General features: G+C 42.5%; 1 protein-coding gene across 4 annotated transcripts in view; it reads right to left on the bottom strand.

Annotated features, from left to right (window-relative positions):
* The window catches only part of LOC132832450 (SLAM family member 9-like), a 57,881-nt gene extending 40,416 nt beyond the window's left edge, over positions 1-17,465 (bottom strand). For 2 of the 4 annotated variants that reach the window (XM_060850461.1, XM_060850460.1), the window contains exon 1: positions 16,954-17,465. In XM_060850461.1, coding sequence (XP_060706444.1) covers positions 16,954-17,074 — 121 coding nt within the window. In that variant the 5' untranslated portion in view covers positions 17,075-17,465. The remainder of the gene's footprint in view (positions 1-16,953) is intronic. The other 2 variants (XM_060850459.1, XM_060850458.1) reach the window with 2 other exon arrangements.
* Between the last annotated feature and the right edge of the window lie 282 nt (positions 17,466-17,747).

Below are 17,747 nucleotides of genomic sequence, written 5' to 3'. Positions count from 1 at the left end.
AATTGCTGCAATGCATCTTGTAGATCGTGCACATTGCTGTTGCTGCTTTGGTGGTGGAGGAAGTGAACATTGAAGGTGGTGAACGAGTGCTAATCGAATAGGATGCTTTATGCTGGATTGTGTTGAGTTTCTTGAGCATGGCTGGAGCTGCATTTATCCAGGAAAGTGGAGAGTTTTTCACCAGATGTGGCTGGGAACTAGGCAGACATGGGCAAATACAATTTAAAGGATGATTGAATGGAAAAGCGTGAAGTGATGGACTTTGTTAAGAAGAATATAAAGAGACAATCTGAACTAAAAAGAAACATAGTTCTTGTACTCCAAATGAAATTAAGAGTGATTTAGGTATGGAAAAGACAGACTTTGGAAAACAGCAGGACAGACTTAAAAAGCTATTCATATTGTTTTTTGAGCAATCTTGGAATAGAGTACAAAACCAAAGAAAGAGTTAGAAGAAAGACCTGTAATATACTTAACAAAATCACTCGGTGTCTCAAAGCAGTTTGCAGAAAATTAGATACATTATGAAGTGCAGTCATTGGTGCAATATTGGAAAAGTATCAGTCAATTGTGGCTCAGTTGAAAACCTCTTCAGAAAGTCAGCACCCTAGATATTGCCGCTCGCTCAGTCACGACACTGGAATGTTAGGATAAGTTATTGTGCGCAAGAGTTGGAGTAGGATTTGAAACAGAAGACTCACAGGTAACTGTCACCAACCGATCTACAACTGTCATACCTTTAATGAAATACTAGTTCTCCTTCAGCAGTACCATCCTTTTGGATGAACTTCAGGGCCTTGGATATTATGCAGAAAATGCATGTATTTGGAAAGGCAAGGACTGATTAGGGATAGTCAGCATCGCTTTGTGCCTGGGAAATCATATCTCATGAACTTGATTGAGTTTTTCGAAAGAGTAGCAAAGAGGATTAATGAGGGCAGTGCATTAGACATGATCTATATGGACTTTAATAAGGTGTTCGACAAGGTTCCTCATGGGAGACCGGTTGGCAAGGTTAGATGTCATGGAATACAGGGAAAACTAGCCACTTGGATACACAACTGACACAAAGGTAGAATACAGAGGGTGGTGGAGGAGGGTTGCTTTTTCATACTACAGGCCTGTGACTAATGGCATGCACAAGGATCGGTGCTGGGTCCATTGCTTTTTGTCATTTATATAAATGATTTGGATGTGAAAATATGAAGTATAGTTAGTAAGCTTGCAGATGCCACCAAAATTGGAGATGTAGTGGACAGCAAAGTAGATTACCACAGAGTACAATGGGATCTTGATCAGATGGGCCAATGGGCTGACGAGTGGCAGATGGAATTTTAGATAAATACGAGGCGCTGCATTTTGGAAAAGCAAATCAGAGCAGAACTTATACACATAATGTTAAGGTCCTAGGGAGTGTTGCTGAACAAGGAGACCTTGGTGTGCAGGTTCATAATTGTGCGAGGCGCTTGCGAAAGTTGTTGTTTCTGCAAATATCACAAGGCTGAGTCATTGGGGAGGGGCAGGAGGGGTATATGTTAGGCTAGATATGTTTGTACAAACAGCTACAAGTAACTGCATCTTGCTTCTGCAAAAATCGCAAGGCGGAATCATGAGGGTATATACCAAGACATAACTCACCGGAAAGGGAGGTGGTCGACTGGTAGAAACAGATGTATTGACATGACAGTTGCAATTGTCATGCACATAGGGAGTTAGTATGAACATGATAACCAAATAAGACCCAGTGTTGCGTCAGCAAAAGTAATAAGACCCAGCTATCGGCGGGGCACACTAACAACAGACCAGATGTGGTAAGCCAATTAGATTAACAGCAGCATAGAGCAATACAACTATCAGATATGAAATAAAAGGAGAGTACCGAGAGACTCAACTAAACTGTATAAATTATAATGTAATCTCCTGATCGATGTGCCTATTTTATGGTCACCCAGCTTGCAAGAATGTACGAATAAAGAGTGCTTCAGAATTTGACTCGGACTGAAATTATTGAACAGTGAGCTTCGTTTCTCACAATACTTCCAAGAACGTAGAGTTGCAGGTAGAAAGGATAGTGAACAAGGTGTACCTGAAGACTCTCAGGTAGATGCTACCAACCAACCTGCAACTGTCATATGACGTCTTCATGAAATACTGGTTCACCTTCAACTACATCATCCTCTTGGATTAATTGTAAGGCCTTGGATATTATGCAGAAAACATTTGCTAAAGTAGTACCACGAATTAGGAAAGGCAGTGTCTCCAATGTCTCCACATAATGTGGAGTTCTTCTGAATGAAGACAAAGTTAAGTAAAGGTCTGACAGTCATTTATTTTATTCATTAATGGGATATTGGCTAGCTTATATTTGTTGCCCATTCCCTAGTTGCCCTTGAGAAGGTGGTCATGCTGTAGATTAGGACCCCATCAAAATATTTTAAGGTAACCTAGACCCTAACTTTTACTTATTTTAAAGGCAAATGTGAAGTACCTGTTCCAGATGCAATGCGACTGGTCAAACTACTCAACATTAGGCAAAACACAATTTACTTAAGCACTATAGTTAAACGATAACCAAAGAGAAAAGAATTTAGGATAACTTAACTGCACTGGAAAACATATTAACAGATATAGTAAATGTTATGATTAACTGTTTCAATACAGTAAAATCCCATAAACACACCCTTCGGTAAAAAGGAAAATTTAGACACAGATTCTCATGTACCGTTTCCAGTCCAGGAGGCAAAAAAAGCATCAACAGAAAATTCAGAGAGAGTAGCAGCCAGGAAACATTCACTGAAGCTTCCAACTCTGTTAAGACCCCAAGAGCTTCAAATGCAATTGAAAAAAAAACAAACTCCAGGATCTGTGAGAGCGGGCCACCCATTCAGGCTACTTAAAAAGAAAATCTCAAGGCATCCCAAGCTATTTACATTACCCGAGATTGTTGGTCACCTCTGTCTTACAACCCTCTTCGAAGAAAACCAGGACAAAATAGCCTTTAAAGCTAAAGCATGGTCCCAGTGGTGATCTGCCTTCATGAACCACTGCAGTCCACGTGCTGTAGGTAGACCCACAATACTATTAGAGAGATAATTCCAAGATTTTGATCTGTACCACTAAAGGATGTCAATATAATTACAAGCAAAACATAAAATCATTGATGATATGGATAAAAAAAACATGCTTAGTTCAGTATAAAAGGGAAGGTATCAAGGAAAAAGAGTAAATTTCCAACATAAAAGCAGCATTTTAATTGATCACCTCTGTGAAACTTATGCAATTGGTCACATGGTAAGTTGCCACTCTTAAAGAACCAACAGAATTATGCGGCTGCACTTCATTACCTCAGAAGTGAGCAGAAGAAACAACTCTTTTGTCACCATGTTCTATCTCTGCAAAGGAAAGCTGTTGCATTTCAGCTTAGCATGCCAACAAAGAGTTACATCTGAGTGAAAAACTGACAAAATCCACAAAGTTTGCAAGGATTAGGTGGACAATACAGGAAAAACTAGTAACAGATGGTGAGGTTAGAAGTGTACAGTCTGTCATGCCTAATGTCAGTCTCCTGTGGTTACCCCAATCATTTGAAATTGCTTTTATTATCTGCCCAAGACTGTCAAAAACTACAAAGAGTTATGAATATAGCCCGGCCCATCAGGCAAGTCAACATTCTATCCATCAACTCCATCTATATTTCTCACTGTCTCTGGAAAGCAGCCAACATCATCCAAAACCCTTTCCACTCTGATTATAATCTCTTCCCATACTTTCCATTGAGCAGAAGGCACAAAAGCTTAAACACAGATATCAGTAGATTCAAGAACAGCTCTTTACCCACTGTTGTTAGACTTCTGAATGGACCTCTTGAATTTAAAATTTAATATTGATCTTGTTCATTGTGCACCTTCTCTGCAGCCGTAACATTATATTCTTTGCACTGTTCCATGGCCCCAATGCACTTAGTATGATATGATCTGACTGCACTGCGCGCAAAACAGAAGCTTATCTCTGTACCTAGGTACATGTGGCAATAATAAATCAATGATTGAGCAGGGCAAGTGTCGCTTTCTGAAAAAACAATTTTACTGTTTGATTCACTTTATAATGTAACTTAGAGGAAGAGTCAGATCATAGGGCATTTCCGTTCAATGCTTCCACATGATATTACAGGGAAATTCCAGCATCGAGTTTTCTTGCTCATTTAACAAACGGTAACTTGATGACTAACTACGTTTTTAAAAACAATATATTGTATGCAAGGTGCACTGCTCTGTCTTTTGAAAGGACTTCCAGAAAATTATATTTTAGAGTTTGCTTTGGCAGTTACATGATGAGTAGAAAGTGAGGACTGCAGATTTGGAGATCAGTCAAGAGTAGGGTGCTGGAAAAGCACAGCAGGTCAGGCAGCATCTAAGGAGAAGGAGAATCGATGTTTTAGACATAAGCCCTTCATCAAGATTCCCGATCAAGGGCTTATGCCCGCATCATCAATTCTCCTGCTCCTTGGATGCTGCCTGACCTGCTGTGTTTTCCAGCACCCCACTCTTGACAGTGACATGATGATACTAACATTCAATCCTACATCAAGCCATGTTTTTCTTTCTTTTAGTGATATTCTTTGGATAAATGTGTCTGACTGATGTCTCAATAGGGAAACTGTGACCTAGATCATAGAACCCCAACAATGTGGAAGCACCCATTCGAGTCCACACTGACCCTCTTAGCAGCATGCTACCCAGACCCACTCCCACAACCTTGCACTTACCATGGTTAATCCACCTAACATGCACACCCTGAACACGATGGACAATTTACCATGGCCAATCCACCTAACCTGCATATCTTTGGACTGAGACAGGAAACTGGAGAAAACCCACACAGATACAGAGAGAATGTGTAAGCTCGGCACAGACAGTTGCCTGAGGCTAGAATTAAACCCAGGTCCCTAGTGCTGTGAAGCAGCAGTACTAACCACTGAGCCACTGTGCTGGCCCGAGTGTTGCCGTTAGTGTTTAAAAGTAGCTGAAGTGCAAAACTGATAAACTTAGCAGCAGTTCAAGCAAAGTGCTGACACAGAACTGTAATTGTATATTAACTTGAATAAAACGTGGACCACATGAAATTTTATGGTGCCTGGTGAAAAAGGGACAATTAAGCCACCACTTACTGCGACATCCGGGCTTGATTTATCAGTCAACTACCACATGCAAAACTTCTTGGAAGAGGAGCGGAGGGTGGCAAAGACACAACATACTTTTTCACCAAGAGTAGCTTGTAAGTACTATCGCTGACTGTGTTTGCTACATTTTAAAGAATAAAGCTGCAAGATAAGACCTGCAGTGGATGGCGGAAAATCAACATTTGTGACTTTGCCCTCACCTATAATTCCAGTCACAAATGTGTTTGCATGAGACATTTTACCATCATTATCACTGCCTTTATCTTTCACTGTGGGCATCTTCATAACCTGTCGCACTTGCTCCACCTCCCACGCAGTCAACAATTTAGAAACCACATGTTTCCAGCTCCTTTCAATTATAGAGTCATAGAGATGTACAGCATGGAAACAGACCCTTTGGTCCAACCCGTCCATGCTGACCAGATATCCCAACCCAATCTTGTCCCACCTGCCAGCACCCGGCCCATATCCCACCAAACTTTTCCTATCCATATACCCATCCAAATGCCTCTTAAATGTTGCAATTGTACCCAGCCTCCACCACTTCTTCTGGCAGCTCATTCCATACACGTTCCATCTTCGGTGTGAAAAAGTTGCCCCTTAGGTCTCTTTTATATCTTTCCCCTCTCACCCTAAACCTATGCCCTCTGCTTCTGGACTCCCTGATCCCAGGGAAAAGACTTTGTCTATTTACCCTATCCATGCCCCTCATAATTTTGGAAACCTCTATAAGGAACGTCAGCCTCCGATGTTCCAGGGAAAATAGCTCAAGCCTGTTCAGCCTCTCCCTATAGGTCAAATCCTCCAACCCTGGCAACATCCTTGTAAATCTTTTCTGAATGCTTTCAACTTTCACAACATTTTTCTGGAAGGAGACCAGAATTGCACGCAATAACCAATGTCCTGTACAACTGCAACATGATCTCCTAACTCCTGTACTCACTACTCTGACCAATAAATGAAAACATACCAAATACCTTCTTCACTATCCTATCTACCTGCGACTCCACTTTCAAGGAGCTATGAACCTGCACTCCAAGGTCTCTTTGTTCAGTAACACTCCCTAGGACCTTACCATTAAGTGTATAAATCCTGTTAAGATTTGTTTTCCCAAAATGCAACACCTCGCATTTATGCGAATTAAACTCCATCTGCCACTTCTCAGCTCATTGGCCCATCCGGTCAAAATCCTGGTGTAATCTCAGGTAACCCTCTTCACTGTCCACTACACCTCCAATTTTGGTATCATCTGCAAACTTACTAACTGTACCTCTTATGCTCGCTTCCAAATCATTAATGTAAATGACAAAAAGTAGAGAACCCAGCACTGATCCTTGTGGCACTCCACTGGATTCATACTGGACTTAGAATATTAATTATATTTCTCTAACCACAAATATTGTCAAGCCTGCAGAGTTTTGCCCTGTTGTGATTTTAAATTTTACAATATTTTGCTGATATTTCGATGACATATTGAAACATTTCAGAGCTTAGGAATGAAGAAGTTCAAAGTGTCTTTTGACCCAGATACCCATGAATCACAAGAATATCTATATTCTTGCCATGTCATCACCAGCTGATCAGAATCCATATGGGAGAACGAAGCCGTCTGCAACTGTTGTAATCTGCACAACTGTATTGCAATCTTCAAGGGGCACTGCAAGTCTGTCAATCAGGTTATGTACAGCAAAGACAAGCTGGAAAAAGCGTTGGGCAGACACTTTGTCAGTAGTTGCAGTTTTGAGCTTCAGAGATTAAGGATTCCAGAGTGGGAGGGAAAAAGCGAGAGTGTACTTTATGGGGGCATGAACAAACAACTGCGATCAACTGAGGGGCTGGAGATCCTACACTTTAGGGGCACTTTATTTTAAATGAGCTGCATTAAATAGCATCAGTCTAGTGTGCATGTGAACTGCCGTCTTATTGAAATTCATGTGGCATAGTGCGAGAGAGCCACTGAGGTAGGTTTTTTTCAGAAATTAACCCAACAACAATGACAAAATCAGAAAAGAGTTACAAGGATGTTGCCAGCGTTGGAGGATTTGAGCTATAGGGAGAGGCTGAACAGGCTGGGGCCGTTTTCCCTGGAGTGTCGGAGGCTGAGGAGTGACCTTATTCAGGTTTACAAAATTATGAGGGGCATGGACAGGATAAATAGGCAAAGTCTTTTCCCTGAAGTCGGGGAGTCCAGAACTAAAGGGCATTGATTTAGGGTGAGAGGGGAAAGATATAAAAGAGATTTATTGGGCAATTTTCTCACACAGAGGGTGGTACGTGTATGGAATGAGCTGCCAGAGGAAGTGTTGGAGGCTGGTACAATTGCAACATTTAAAAGGCATTTGGATGGGTATACGAATAGGAAGGGTTTGGAGGGACATGGGCCGAGCGCTGGCAGGTGGGACTAGATTGGGTTAGGATATCTGGTCGGCATGGATGGGTTGGGCCAAAGGGTCTGTTTCCATGCTGTACATCTCTATGACTCTACGATGCTATAACAATGGCAGAATGGTGATGCATTATTACAGTGTGACCAGGATAGCAACATTGAGGAAACGGTACTTCTATGTAACTGCAGCATTCGCCTCTCTAGATAGTAGCAGTCACATTTGTGAGCAAACTAGGCTTTAGTTTACTGTGCTTGTTACTTAGGTATATATATATATATATACTTGCTTGACTAAAGGTTCACTCGGGTTACGACAGGAATTTAACGAGTTGTCCTCTGTTGACAGGTTAAACAGAATTAGCCTATATTGTCCAGAATTTGGAAAAGTAAGTCGTAATCCTACTGAAACATAATATTCCTAGATAGGATCGACGCTGATGAGCTATTGTCCCAGGCTGAACTGAACTGGCAATGATAGCTTCAAGGGAGTGGTTTGATTCAATAAGTCTGAAATGAGAAATTTCTTCATTAAAAGTGTTGTAAATTTTTTGAATTCCTTGTCCTGTGTTTCAGTGAATGATCAAATGATTAGTCACAGCAAGACTAAGTTTGATAGAGTGTTGGTAAGAAAAGAATCAAGTAATGTAGCATCAAAGCAAGAAAATTAATTGAGACAGAATTATAGTATTAATTATATGAGGGGGTGAGACAAGCAGACGTGTCTGTTCCAATCCTATATCTATTAAATATATTCTTAAGCTGTCAAGGACAACATCACAGCAAAGAATGAAAGAATACAAAAATCGGTGACTTTAACTGGTTTGCTTGGTGAGAGCAGTGCTAGATCTGCATAACAATGGGCACAAGAACAGAAAGGGTTCAGAGGCATATGGTGGCAAATAGGACTGCATCAGTTTAAGGGACCTGGTCAGCAGGGATGAGTTGGCCCAAAGGGTCTGTTTCCATGCTGTAAACTCTATGACTCTACACGAACAGCCTTTGGGAGAAACACTGCCTTCAGCAAATATGTTATAATGTGCAGTTCATCAATGCAAATTTGTTGCAACGCATTTGACAAATTGGGGGCACCGTTTCTACAGCACAAACTTTAAAATGTGTATTGGCTGTAATGCAATTATAGTTTTAAGTGCTGTTTCTAAAGTGTGATTTTTCTATAATTTGGGATTGTACAAGAACGCAACCATCATGTTATAGGAGAACTGACTGTACAGAGAAATCTACGCATGATGTTACTGGTCTATAGATTTGAATGAATGAGTGCATTGACATTAAGAATTCATACACTGCCAGAACTAGTCAACCTGAATTATCCCCAAGTATTCATCGGTAACAACGAGCAATAGCACCATGCTCAGTTTGCCTCCAGTGAAGGGAATCCATTACAATCTTGGTCCAAGTAGGTTCAGAGAAATAGCAATATGGAATGTAAGTGGCCTTATACTAAAAACTGCTTCAAATCAGTAAGGTTGTGGTGACAGATCGGCTTCAACTGCATCCACTCATTTCATCTGTAATCAGATAAATCTGAAAGAACTGCAGATGCTGTAAATCAGAGTCAAAAATAGAAATTGCTGGAAAAACTCAGCAGGTCTGACAACATCTGTGGAGAGAAATTAAAGTTAACGTTTTGGGTCCAGTGAACTGGAGCTCTGTGTAGACTGCGCTTTTCCGGCACTTTCAATTTTTGCATCAGATTTCCCTTTTATCTGAGAGGTTTATAATAATGGCTTACTCACGGCATTATTATGGGGCAAGGGATGGTTTTCGTCCTACACCAGCTGACACAGAGATTGGAGAAGTGCTGTTGACATCATTCTGCTCTCATTCTAACTGTCTGAGCTCATCCCATAGCATATTCTGGCAAAAAAAATTCTCTTTATTTGCATCTCCACTCCACCCCTCCAAGTTGAAAGACTCGGTTGCCATCTCTGGATTCAAAAGTTAGATTGATCCAAATGAAAAGAGACAACATTAAAAATTAGAATCATCCTGTTTACTTAACAGTGAGTCACACTGGAGGGCAAAGTTATGTTTTAATTTCAGAGAATAATGTGGATAATATTTTGACAAGGATTTTCCAGGAGGGTGACAAATACCATTAGGAGTGTGTGTGTACTTCTTTTTAAAGAAGCCACAAGACCACATTTTGGATACCAGGGAATAAATCATTAGATAGTCTGGGTGTTTCACCTGGTAAAGACATTGCTTCAGCCGATACTTGGCTGTAAAACCCAAACCCACGTCTTGCTGCCTGAGCCATGAGTCTGTTCCCCTTCTTTAAACTCCATATGTACTTTGACAGTTTAACTGCCAACCGATTGTGGCCACGTAGAATAGAAAACGAAAGGATGACAAATATAGCAGCATGGCACTGTGAGCTCAGAAAAATTTTCAAACTAATTTGGTTATGGTTGATCAGCTCATACGATTATTCATACTAATTTAGTTAGATGCTATTTAGAGGTTGATCAGCCGCAGTGTGACAGAGATAGGCCTCACTTTCTCCAATCTTGATGCAGTTTAGCCCAGGCTCAGAAAAAGAGGTTCCATATAAATCATTCCAGAGGCCCAACTTAATCCAGACTTGCTTGATTACTCCTGCTCATGGAGCATGCACACACACACACACACAGACACACACATAGACACACACATAGACACACACACAGACACACACACACACACACACACACATAGACACACACACACACACACACATGCACTTCTGAAAAGCAACTGTTTAGCTACAGTAAGGTAATATAACACGGGCAGGCTCATCTGCTGTGTTAAGATAGCATAAAGAGAACTGTCTCACCCGTCGCTTTGTCAAGGCTCCCAGCCAACACAAAAACATTTCTGAGACTGTGGGCCTACTGCAGCTTGTTCTGTACTGTATGGTACAGTGATTACTCACACGCAGCTCCCGCAGGCTTGATGTGAATTCGACATGGACATGGACTGAGATCCTCCGAGGAGTAGCAATCATCATTAGATTACCACTTCACTCCTACACACTGATGAAATCCAACTGTTCCCCTGTGGTGTGGGATAGTCATGGGGGTGGGAGAGACTTTAAACCAAGCCCCCAACTCCTTCTTCAAAAATTCCATTTTCTATTCAGTGTAAACGTCCCATGACTGCACCTTGGCCATTGTTCATTAACCCACAGCTGATATTTTCTTGTTCAGGGCAAATTTCCAAGTTAGCAGCAAGTATCCCTCACTCCTCCCACCATCAGTGATCACCTGTGAAAGTGCCTATCATTCTCACCCACCCTGGTATTGATCAGACGTCCTCACCATCCTTACCCTGACAGAAATCATGTCCTCACCTCCCAACAATGATCACCGCCTCATTTCCCAACAAAGTTCACCTCTCTCCCCCTCCCCTATCGTGATCACCCCAACACCAACTCTGAATATATGAATCTCCCCACCCCAACAGTGAAATTATCCTCTCATCCTGACCATGAATACCTTTGATAAACCCTTTCTCACATGCCCCCACCCCATATTTGAAATCATAGACAAGAGGAATAGGTGAGGTCTTTTCCCTAGGATGGGAGAGTTCAAAAGTGGGGGGCATATTTTTAAGGTGAAAGGAGAAAAATTTAAAAGGGACCTGAAGGGTGATTTTTACACGTGGAATGAACTGATAGAATTCATGCAGAGGGTGGTACATGTGTGGAATGAGCTGTCAGAGGAAGTGGTGGAGGCTGGTACAATTGCAACATTTAAGAAGCATTTGGATGGGTATATGAATAGGAAGGGTTTGGAGGGATATGGGCCGGGTGCTCGCAGGTGGGACTAGATTAGGTTAGGATAGCTGGTCGGCATGGACGGGTTGGACCAAAGGGTCTGTTTCCATGCCGTACATCTTTATGGCTCTATAACTGAAAGGAGCTGGAAACATGTGGTTTCTAAATTGTTGACTGAGTGGGAGGTGGTGCAAGTGGGACAGGTTATGAAGGTGCCCACAATGAAAGATAAAGGTAGTGATAATGATAGTAAAATGTCTCATGCAAACACATTTGTGACTGAAATAATAGGTGAGGGCAAAGCCACAAATGTTGATTTTCCGCCGTCCACTGCAGCTCTTGTCTTGCAGCTTTATTCTTTAAAAAGTAGCAAACACAGTCAGCGATAGTACTTACGAGCTTTAAGAGGCATTTGGATGGGTATATGAATAGGAAGGGTTTGGAGGGATATGGGCCGGGTGCTTGCAGGTGGGACCAGATTGGGTTGGGATATCTGGTCGGCATGGACTGGTTGGACCGAACGGTCTGTTTCCATGCTGTACATCTCTCTGACTCTCTGACTCTAAGTGATGGATAAAGGTACAATGACAACATTTAAAGACATTTGGATAGGTACATGAATAGAAAAGGTTTAGAGGAATATGGGTCAAATGCAGGCAGGTGGGACCAGTTTAGTTTGGGAAACTTGATTGGTGCTGACAGTTTGGACCGAAGGGTCTTTTTTTTTCTGATGGTGTACTATGACTCTGACTACACCATCCCCATGGCAAGTGAGCAACACTCTCATCCATCCCCCCCCAGTTCAGGATTTTCTGCACCCACACAACCCCTACTGCCCACACACATGGTTGGCTCAGTGGTTATCACTGCTGCCTCACAGCACCAGGGACCCAGGTTCAATTCTAGCCTTGGACAACTGTGTGTGTGGAATTTGTATGTTCTCCCCATGTCTGTGTGGGTTTCTGCTGAGTGCTCCAGTTTCCTCCCAAAGTCTGAAGGGATGTGCAAGTTAGGTGGATTGGCCATACCAAATTGCCCATGGTATTCAGGGATGTGTTGGTTAGATGCATTAGCCATGGGAAATATAGGGTTAAAAGGTTGAGGAATAGGTCTGAGTGGGATGCACTTCAGAGGATTAATGAGGAATTGTCAATCCAAATGACCTGTTTCCACTAGGGATCCTATGTCTATGGACTCACACACACTCAAACCCCAGTGCGCTGTCAACATACCAATTTCTTTGATCTCAGATTGTGGGTGAGAGTAAACACTATATGATTCACCATCTGCTCTGTCTCTGGGGTTGACTGGGGAGAAGATAGGGGTTGTTATTGGATAGGGTAGCACTATCTGTGGCAGGAGAGGTTGTCGTGTGGAAGTCTGAATGTTTGAATGCTTTGACACTCTAATCAATTTAATCTTGAGGTTACACTGCTCAGTGGATTTTGGATCACCCTGGGAAACCCCTTTGCAAATGTGTGTTCGAGGCAAACGGATGTTCGAGGTAAACCATCCACGCTTGTGCAGTTTTTGACATAGATGGAACACTGGAGCATCAAAATATTTTATTTTATTGAGTTGCCCACTCCAAGCTTGTCAGTATCCTGCCTATCTGAATAAGTGTCATTGCATTCAAAACATTATCTATGCTTTCTCTCTCTTTGATGCTGTCTGACCTGCAGGGTTTTCCCTGAGTTTCCATCTTGGTAACTATTGGATTAGTCAGGGCCTGGATTGAAACAGATATCTGGTATGAGACCCGTCTATGCTGCTTCATAACTTCTCTATAACTGATCAACACCCAGTTGCTGGATATCGAATACTTGTGATTTTGTATTAAATGCACCACAAAAGCTCTTGGGGTGCTGCTGAAATATCTTTTACAGAAGGGAAAAATAAGCACATCCACATAAACAAACAAAATTGGTACTTTAGGTATTTTCCACAAAGGTACAAATGGGAAATTGTGAATCTTGAATCTGTTTTGTTTTGAGGCAAAAGCTGGCAGGGGATATGGTAGAGACAAAAACAAACTACAGATGCTGGAATCCAAAGAAGACAAACAGGAGGCTGGAAGAACACAGCAAGCAAGGTAGCATCAGGAGGTGGCGAAGTCAAACATTTTGGATGTAAGCCTTCTTCATGGGGTGGGATAGGTGTGTGGGGAACTGAAAATATGGGGTTGCGGAGGCAGGGTGGTGAATTGGGGATAGGTGAAGACAGGTAGAGGGTATGACCTGGTTGGTCAATGGGAGGAATTAATCCAGTTGGTGGCAGGGAGCAGTGGAAGGGAGGGGCTGGGGCTGCGAAGGGGGCTGGGAAGGATACAATAGCAATGTTTAAGTGGTATTTCGACACTCATATACAGGCAGGGAATAGAGGGCTACGGACATGTACAAACAGATGGAAATGGTTTAAAATAGCATTACAACTGGCACAGACATCGTGGACTGATGGGCCTATTCATGTATTGTACTGTTCTATGTTCAATCTGGGTTGGGTAAAACCAGCAGAAGTTTAAACTTCCCATGTAAGTACTGTGCACATGCTTATACTGGGGACTTCCTCAGGGCTGTTAGGTCCATCTGTAGCCCAAGCAAATGGCTGGTAATTTTACTTGTGAGCAATAATGGGAAGTACCATATTGACTGTATCAGGATGGTGGTAGAGGGGTCATGTGAAGGGCTTGCACTCCAAAAAGCTTGATTAGTGATAGAGGCATGATGACCACACAGAAAGACCCTATTCAGCTTGTCATATTAACAACATTTAAAAGGCATTGAGACAAATACATGGCTAAGAAAGGTTTAGAAGGAGATGGGTCAAGGTTAAAGTGGTGTTGGAAAAGCACAACAGGTCAGTCAGCGTCTGAGGAGCAGGAAAATCGATGTTTCAGGCAAAAGGCCTTCATCAGGAAGAGCTTTTGCCTGAGACATCGAGTTTCCTGCTCCTCAGATGCTGCCTGACCTGCTGTGCTTTTCCAGCACTACTCTAATCCGACTTTAATCTCCAGCATCTGCAGTACCCACTTCTGCTTAGAAGGATATGGGCCAAGTGCAGGGAAATGGGGTTAGCGTGGATGGACATTTTGGTCGGCATGGACCAGTTTGGGTCAAAGGGCCGGTTTCCTTGCTGGAGGACTCTATGACTCTATATCCATGCTAGTTCTCTCCAAGATCAGATTCATCAAATCCATTGCCCTGCCTTTTCTCCACAGACCTAAGTCTTTTGTTTTGCTCTTCATATGGTTATTTAATTCTTCATTAAAGACCTAGTATTAGTCTGCCTTGTCCACATTCTCAGGCTGCCTCTTGATTTTAAACACAAGTTGCCCCTCAGCCTTCTCTTCTCCACCATTCTCTTACTTATCAAACAACTAAAGTTCATCATCACTGGGGTCTGTTATCACACAATCACAGAATTGCTACAGCACAGAATAAGTCCATTCAGCCCATCGAGCCTGCACCATTATAATTCACTTGCTTTTAGTTTGGAATCTGAGCATGACTGAAAAGAGGGACGTGTTAGTGAAGCTTTTTGTCTTGAGTCATCAGGACAAACACAAAAATGCCAAATTTGAAAATAATCAAATAAAAGTTACAGTAAAGGAGATTAAAAGTGTTCAAATTGGTTAGCATGATTGATTGGCTGAAGCATTTCCATGGAGAAAATATTGCACCAATGCCTACGGCAATTACGAAAAAAAAACACAAGACTTGATCAGTTCCCAGCATGAATATATGCTTCTTCTATTCAATGTAATTGTGGCACATTATTAATGTCCTTTAGGGATGGAAACTGCCAGTCTGGCCTATATGAGAGTCCAGACCCAGAGCAATGTCATTGACTCCTAACGGCCCCTCTGGGCAATTAGCAAAAGGCAATAAATGTTGGCCTATCAAGTGATACCACATTGTGTGAATGCATTGAAGACATATTATTGCACAAGATAATATCTGAAATGGGTTGTGCTTGCAACTATTAGCACACTCAGAATTGTTCAGCATTGCTGCCCAATTGTTGAATCACCTCATAGCAGATGTTGTAGGTTTCGAAGCATGGGATGTACCCAGCCAATTGCAAACATGTTACTTGATTCAATCATTGGGATTCGCATATCTTTGCATTGAACAAGAGGATGCCAATTCAAGGTGATTGTAAGGATAAAAAAAATCCAACTATTTTACCTGTGAACTTAATCTTCACCCATTCAGCTATATATCTTACCATTGAAATTCACATATGATATTGCTCAATACGTTGACTGCAGTATCATACGAATAAAGAAAAGAGGCCACCTTGCCCACTTGTAAAATTCAAAAAGAGATATCTTTTGTTAACCATTTCTTCCATCTATCCTGCCAGTGAAGTGTACACACAGGTCCCTCTGCTTTTGAGCCACCTATGTAAGTCGACCTGCAAAAACGTGAACCTGACTGTAATTTTAGAACCCCTTTGGTGTGGGGGAAGGCCACTGAAGAGCATCCCACTGTAATCCTGCATTTCCCACAGCTAAGCTGCAGATTTTTAGTAAGAAGTCCACGCAGACACAGGGACAATGTCCACGCAGAAGTCACCCGAGAGGGTGGAATTGAAACTAGGTCCTCTGGCACCGCGTGTTAGCAGCGTCAAACCCTGTTCCGCTACGTCTCAGCCCTTATTGCTAATATGCAGGCATGAGAGTTAACCGCCACAGGGCAAGAACTGCTTCGATCAGACCAGTATCTAGCAAGTGAGCAATGCAGATATTAACACTAAAAATGTCCAGCCGATCTCCGAAACAAGACAATGGTACGCAGCCATAATGCAATGAAGGGGATGATAGGATGGTGACAGTCAATACTGCTTTCTGCGCCGCAGGGAGTGGAGTGCATGGTTTCCCCCTCCAACTCTATTTTGATTTAGTCCCTGCCCTCCCCTTCACTGTTTGATCACACAGCATTGCCCCTTGTTGTGAAGGGCACTGCTTGTCACTGGGTGTTTTCCTATCTTCCTAGTGGTGGAAATTGAATAAAGATTCGTGCACTTTGTGTCTCTCACCTACACACACACCATGGGTGCTAGGGAAAAATAAGCACTACCGCAGTTAGGCGGCAGTGTGGGGGTTTAATTAAAAAAAAATACAAACTGGGGAATCACGCAGCATTGCCCTTTGACAAGAAAAAAAGAATACTGCTTTCTCTCTCTATAGACTCCTGTTCACCCCAGACTTATCATTTTAAACCGGGGAAATCGATATTTGGAGGCATACTTTGCTTTTTTTTTGTTTAATTCAGACCTCGGGTTTTTTTTTTACACTGTGGTTGATCCTCAGCCCGTTTGCGTTTTCACAACCAACAACAATCACGAATCGCGCATTTAGGGGATTCAAGTCAGTTTTTTTTTAACAACGAGGCATGGCAACACAGTCTCCCACCAGCCCCCCTCCCCCGCCGAACGGTCACACGTTAAGTCCCCACTCCGCCGGGAATTCTGTCGCCTTTTGAGGGAAGTCAACTGAATCCGTCAAAGAGGCTGGAAGGGCGTGTTAAACGGTGAAAGCTAAACACTCCCGGAAAGGAGCAAGGGATGATAAAGGGGAGACGGCGATCACCGCTGGGATAGACTCACCCACTCGGTCCTTTGAAAGCGAACAAAGCAACCACATTGTCAGCATCCTTGGTGCAGTGAAGAATAATCTCCTGTTAATCTCCATTTTGAAACAACGTGCCTGAGGATGTGACTTTTCCATCCCTCTGACGTGCTCGGAAAGATATCTCGTCAACCTCTATCAGGGAGAGGAATCGTCATGAGGAATATGTCCTGGACCGATCTTGCATGTTCATAACTAGTAAATGAATCGTTCGTGGCATACGACAAGGAAACAGCTCACAAAGATAGGGAACACGAGGAGAAGTGATAATCACACATAGGAAAGCTTCCTTCAGACTCACTCAATGCCCATAGACTGTAGGCGGAGCCAACTGCCTGATTTAACATTAAAACCGGGGGAAAAAATTGACTGCAGATGCTGGAAACCAGATTCTGGATCAGTGGTGCTGGACGAGCACAGCAGTTCAGGCTGCATCCAAAGTGCAGCGAAATCGACGTTTCATCAACTTTAAAACCTCCAACCTGACACCTACAGAATACCTCTCACGCCCCTGAGTTCGCCACGTCTAAATTCCCTCGACCTACATCGAAACACAACCAACCCCCTCACACAATGAAACGAAACCATGAACTGTGGATGCTGCAAATCCGACACAGAAACGATGGGTAAATTTAAACACAAAGCAGAGTTAATGTTAAGAGTTAGTGACTGCAGTTCGGACAAAGGGTCACTGGACGCAAAACGTTAAACCCCATTTCTTTGCCGAAATGTAAACAGTAAAATAAAATAGAATCAGAGGGGCCTGTATCTG

This window comes from Hemiscyllium ocellatum, chromosome 35 (genome assembly GCF_020745735.1).
Source record: "Hemiscyllium ocellatum isolate sHemOce1 chromosome 35, sHemOce1.pat.X.cur, whole genome shotgun sequence".
NCBI lineage: Eukaryota > Metazoa > Chordata > Chondrichthyes > Orectolobiformes > Hemiscylliidae > Hemiscyllium > Hemiscyllium ocellatum.
Note: the sequence above shows the minus strand (reverse complement) of the source record. Positions and strands in the feature narration are given on the sequence as shown.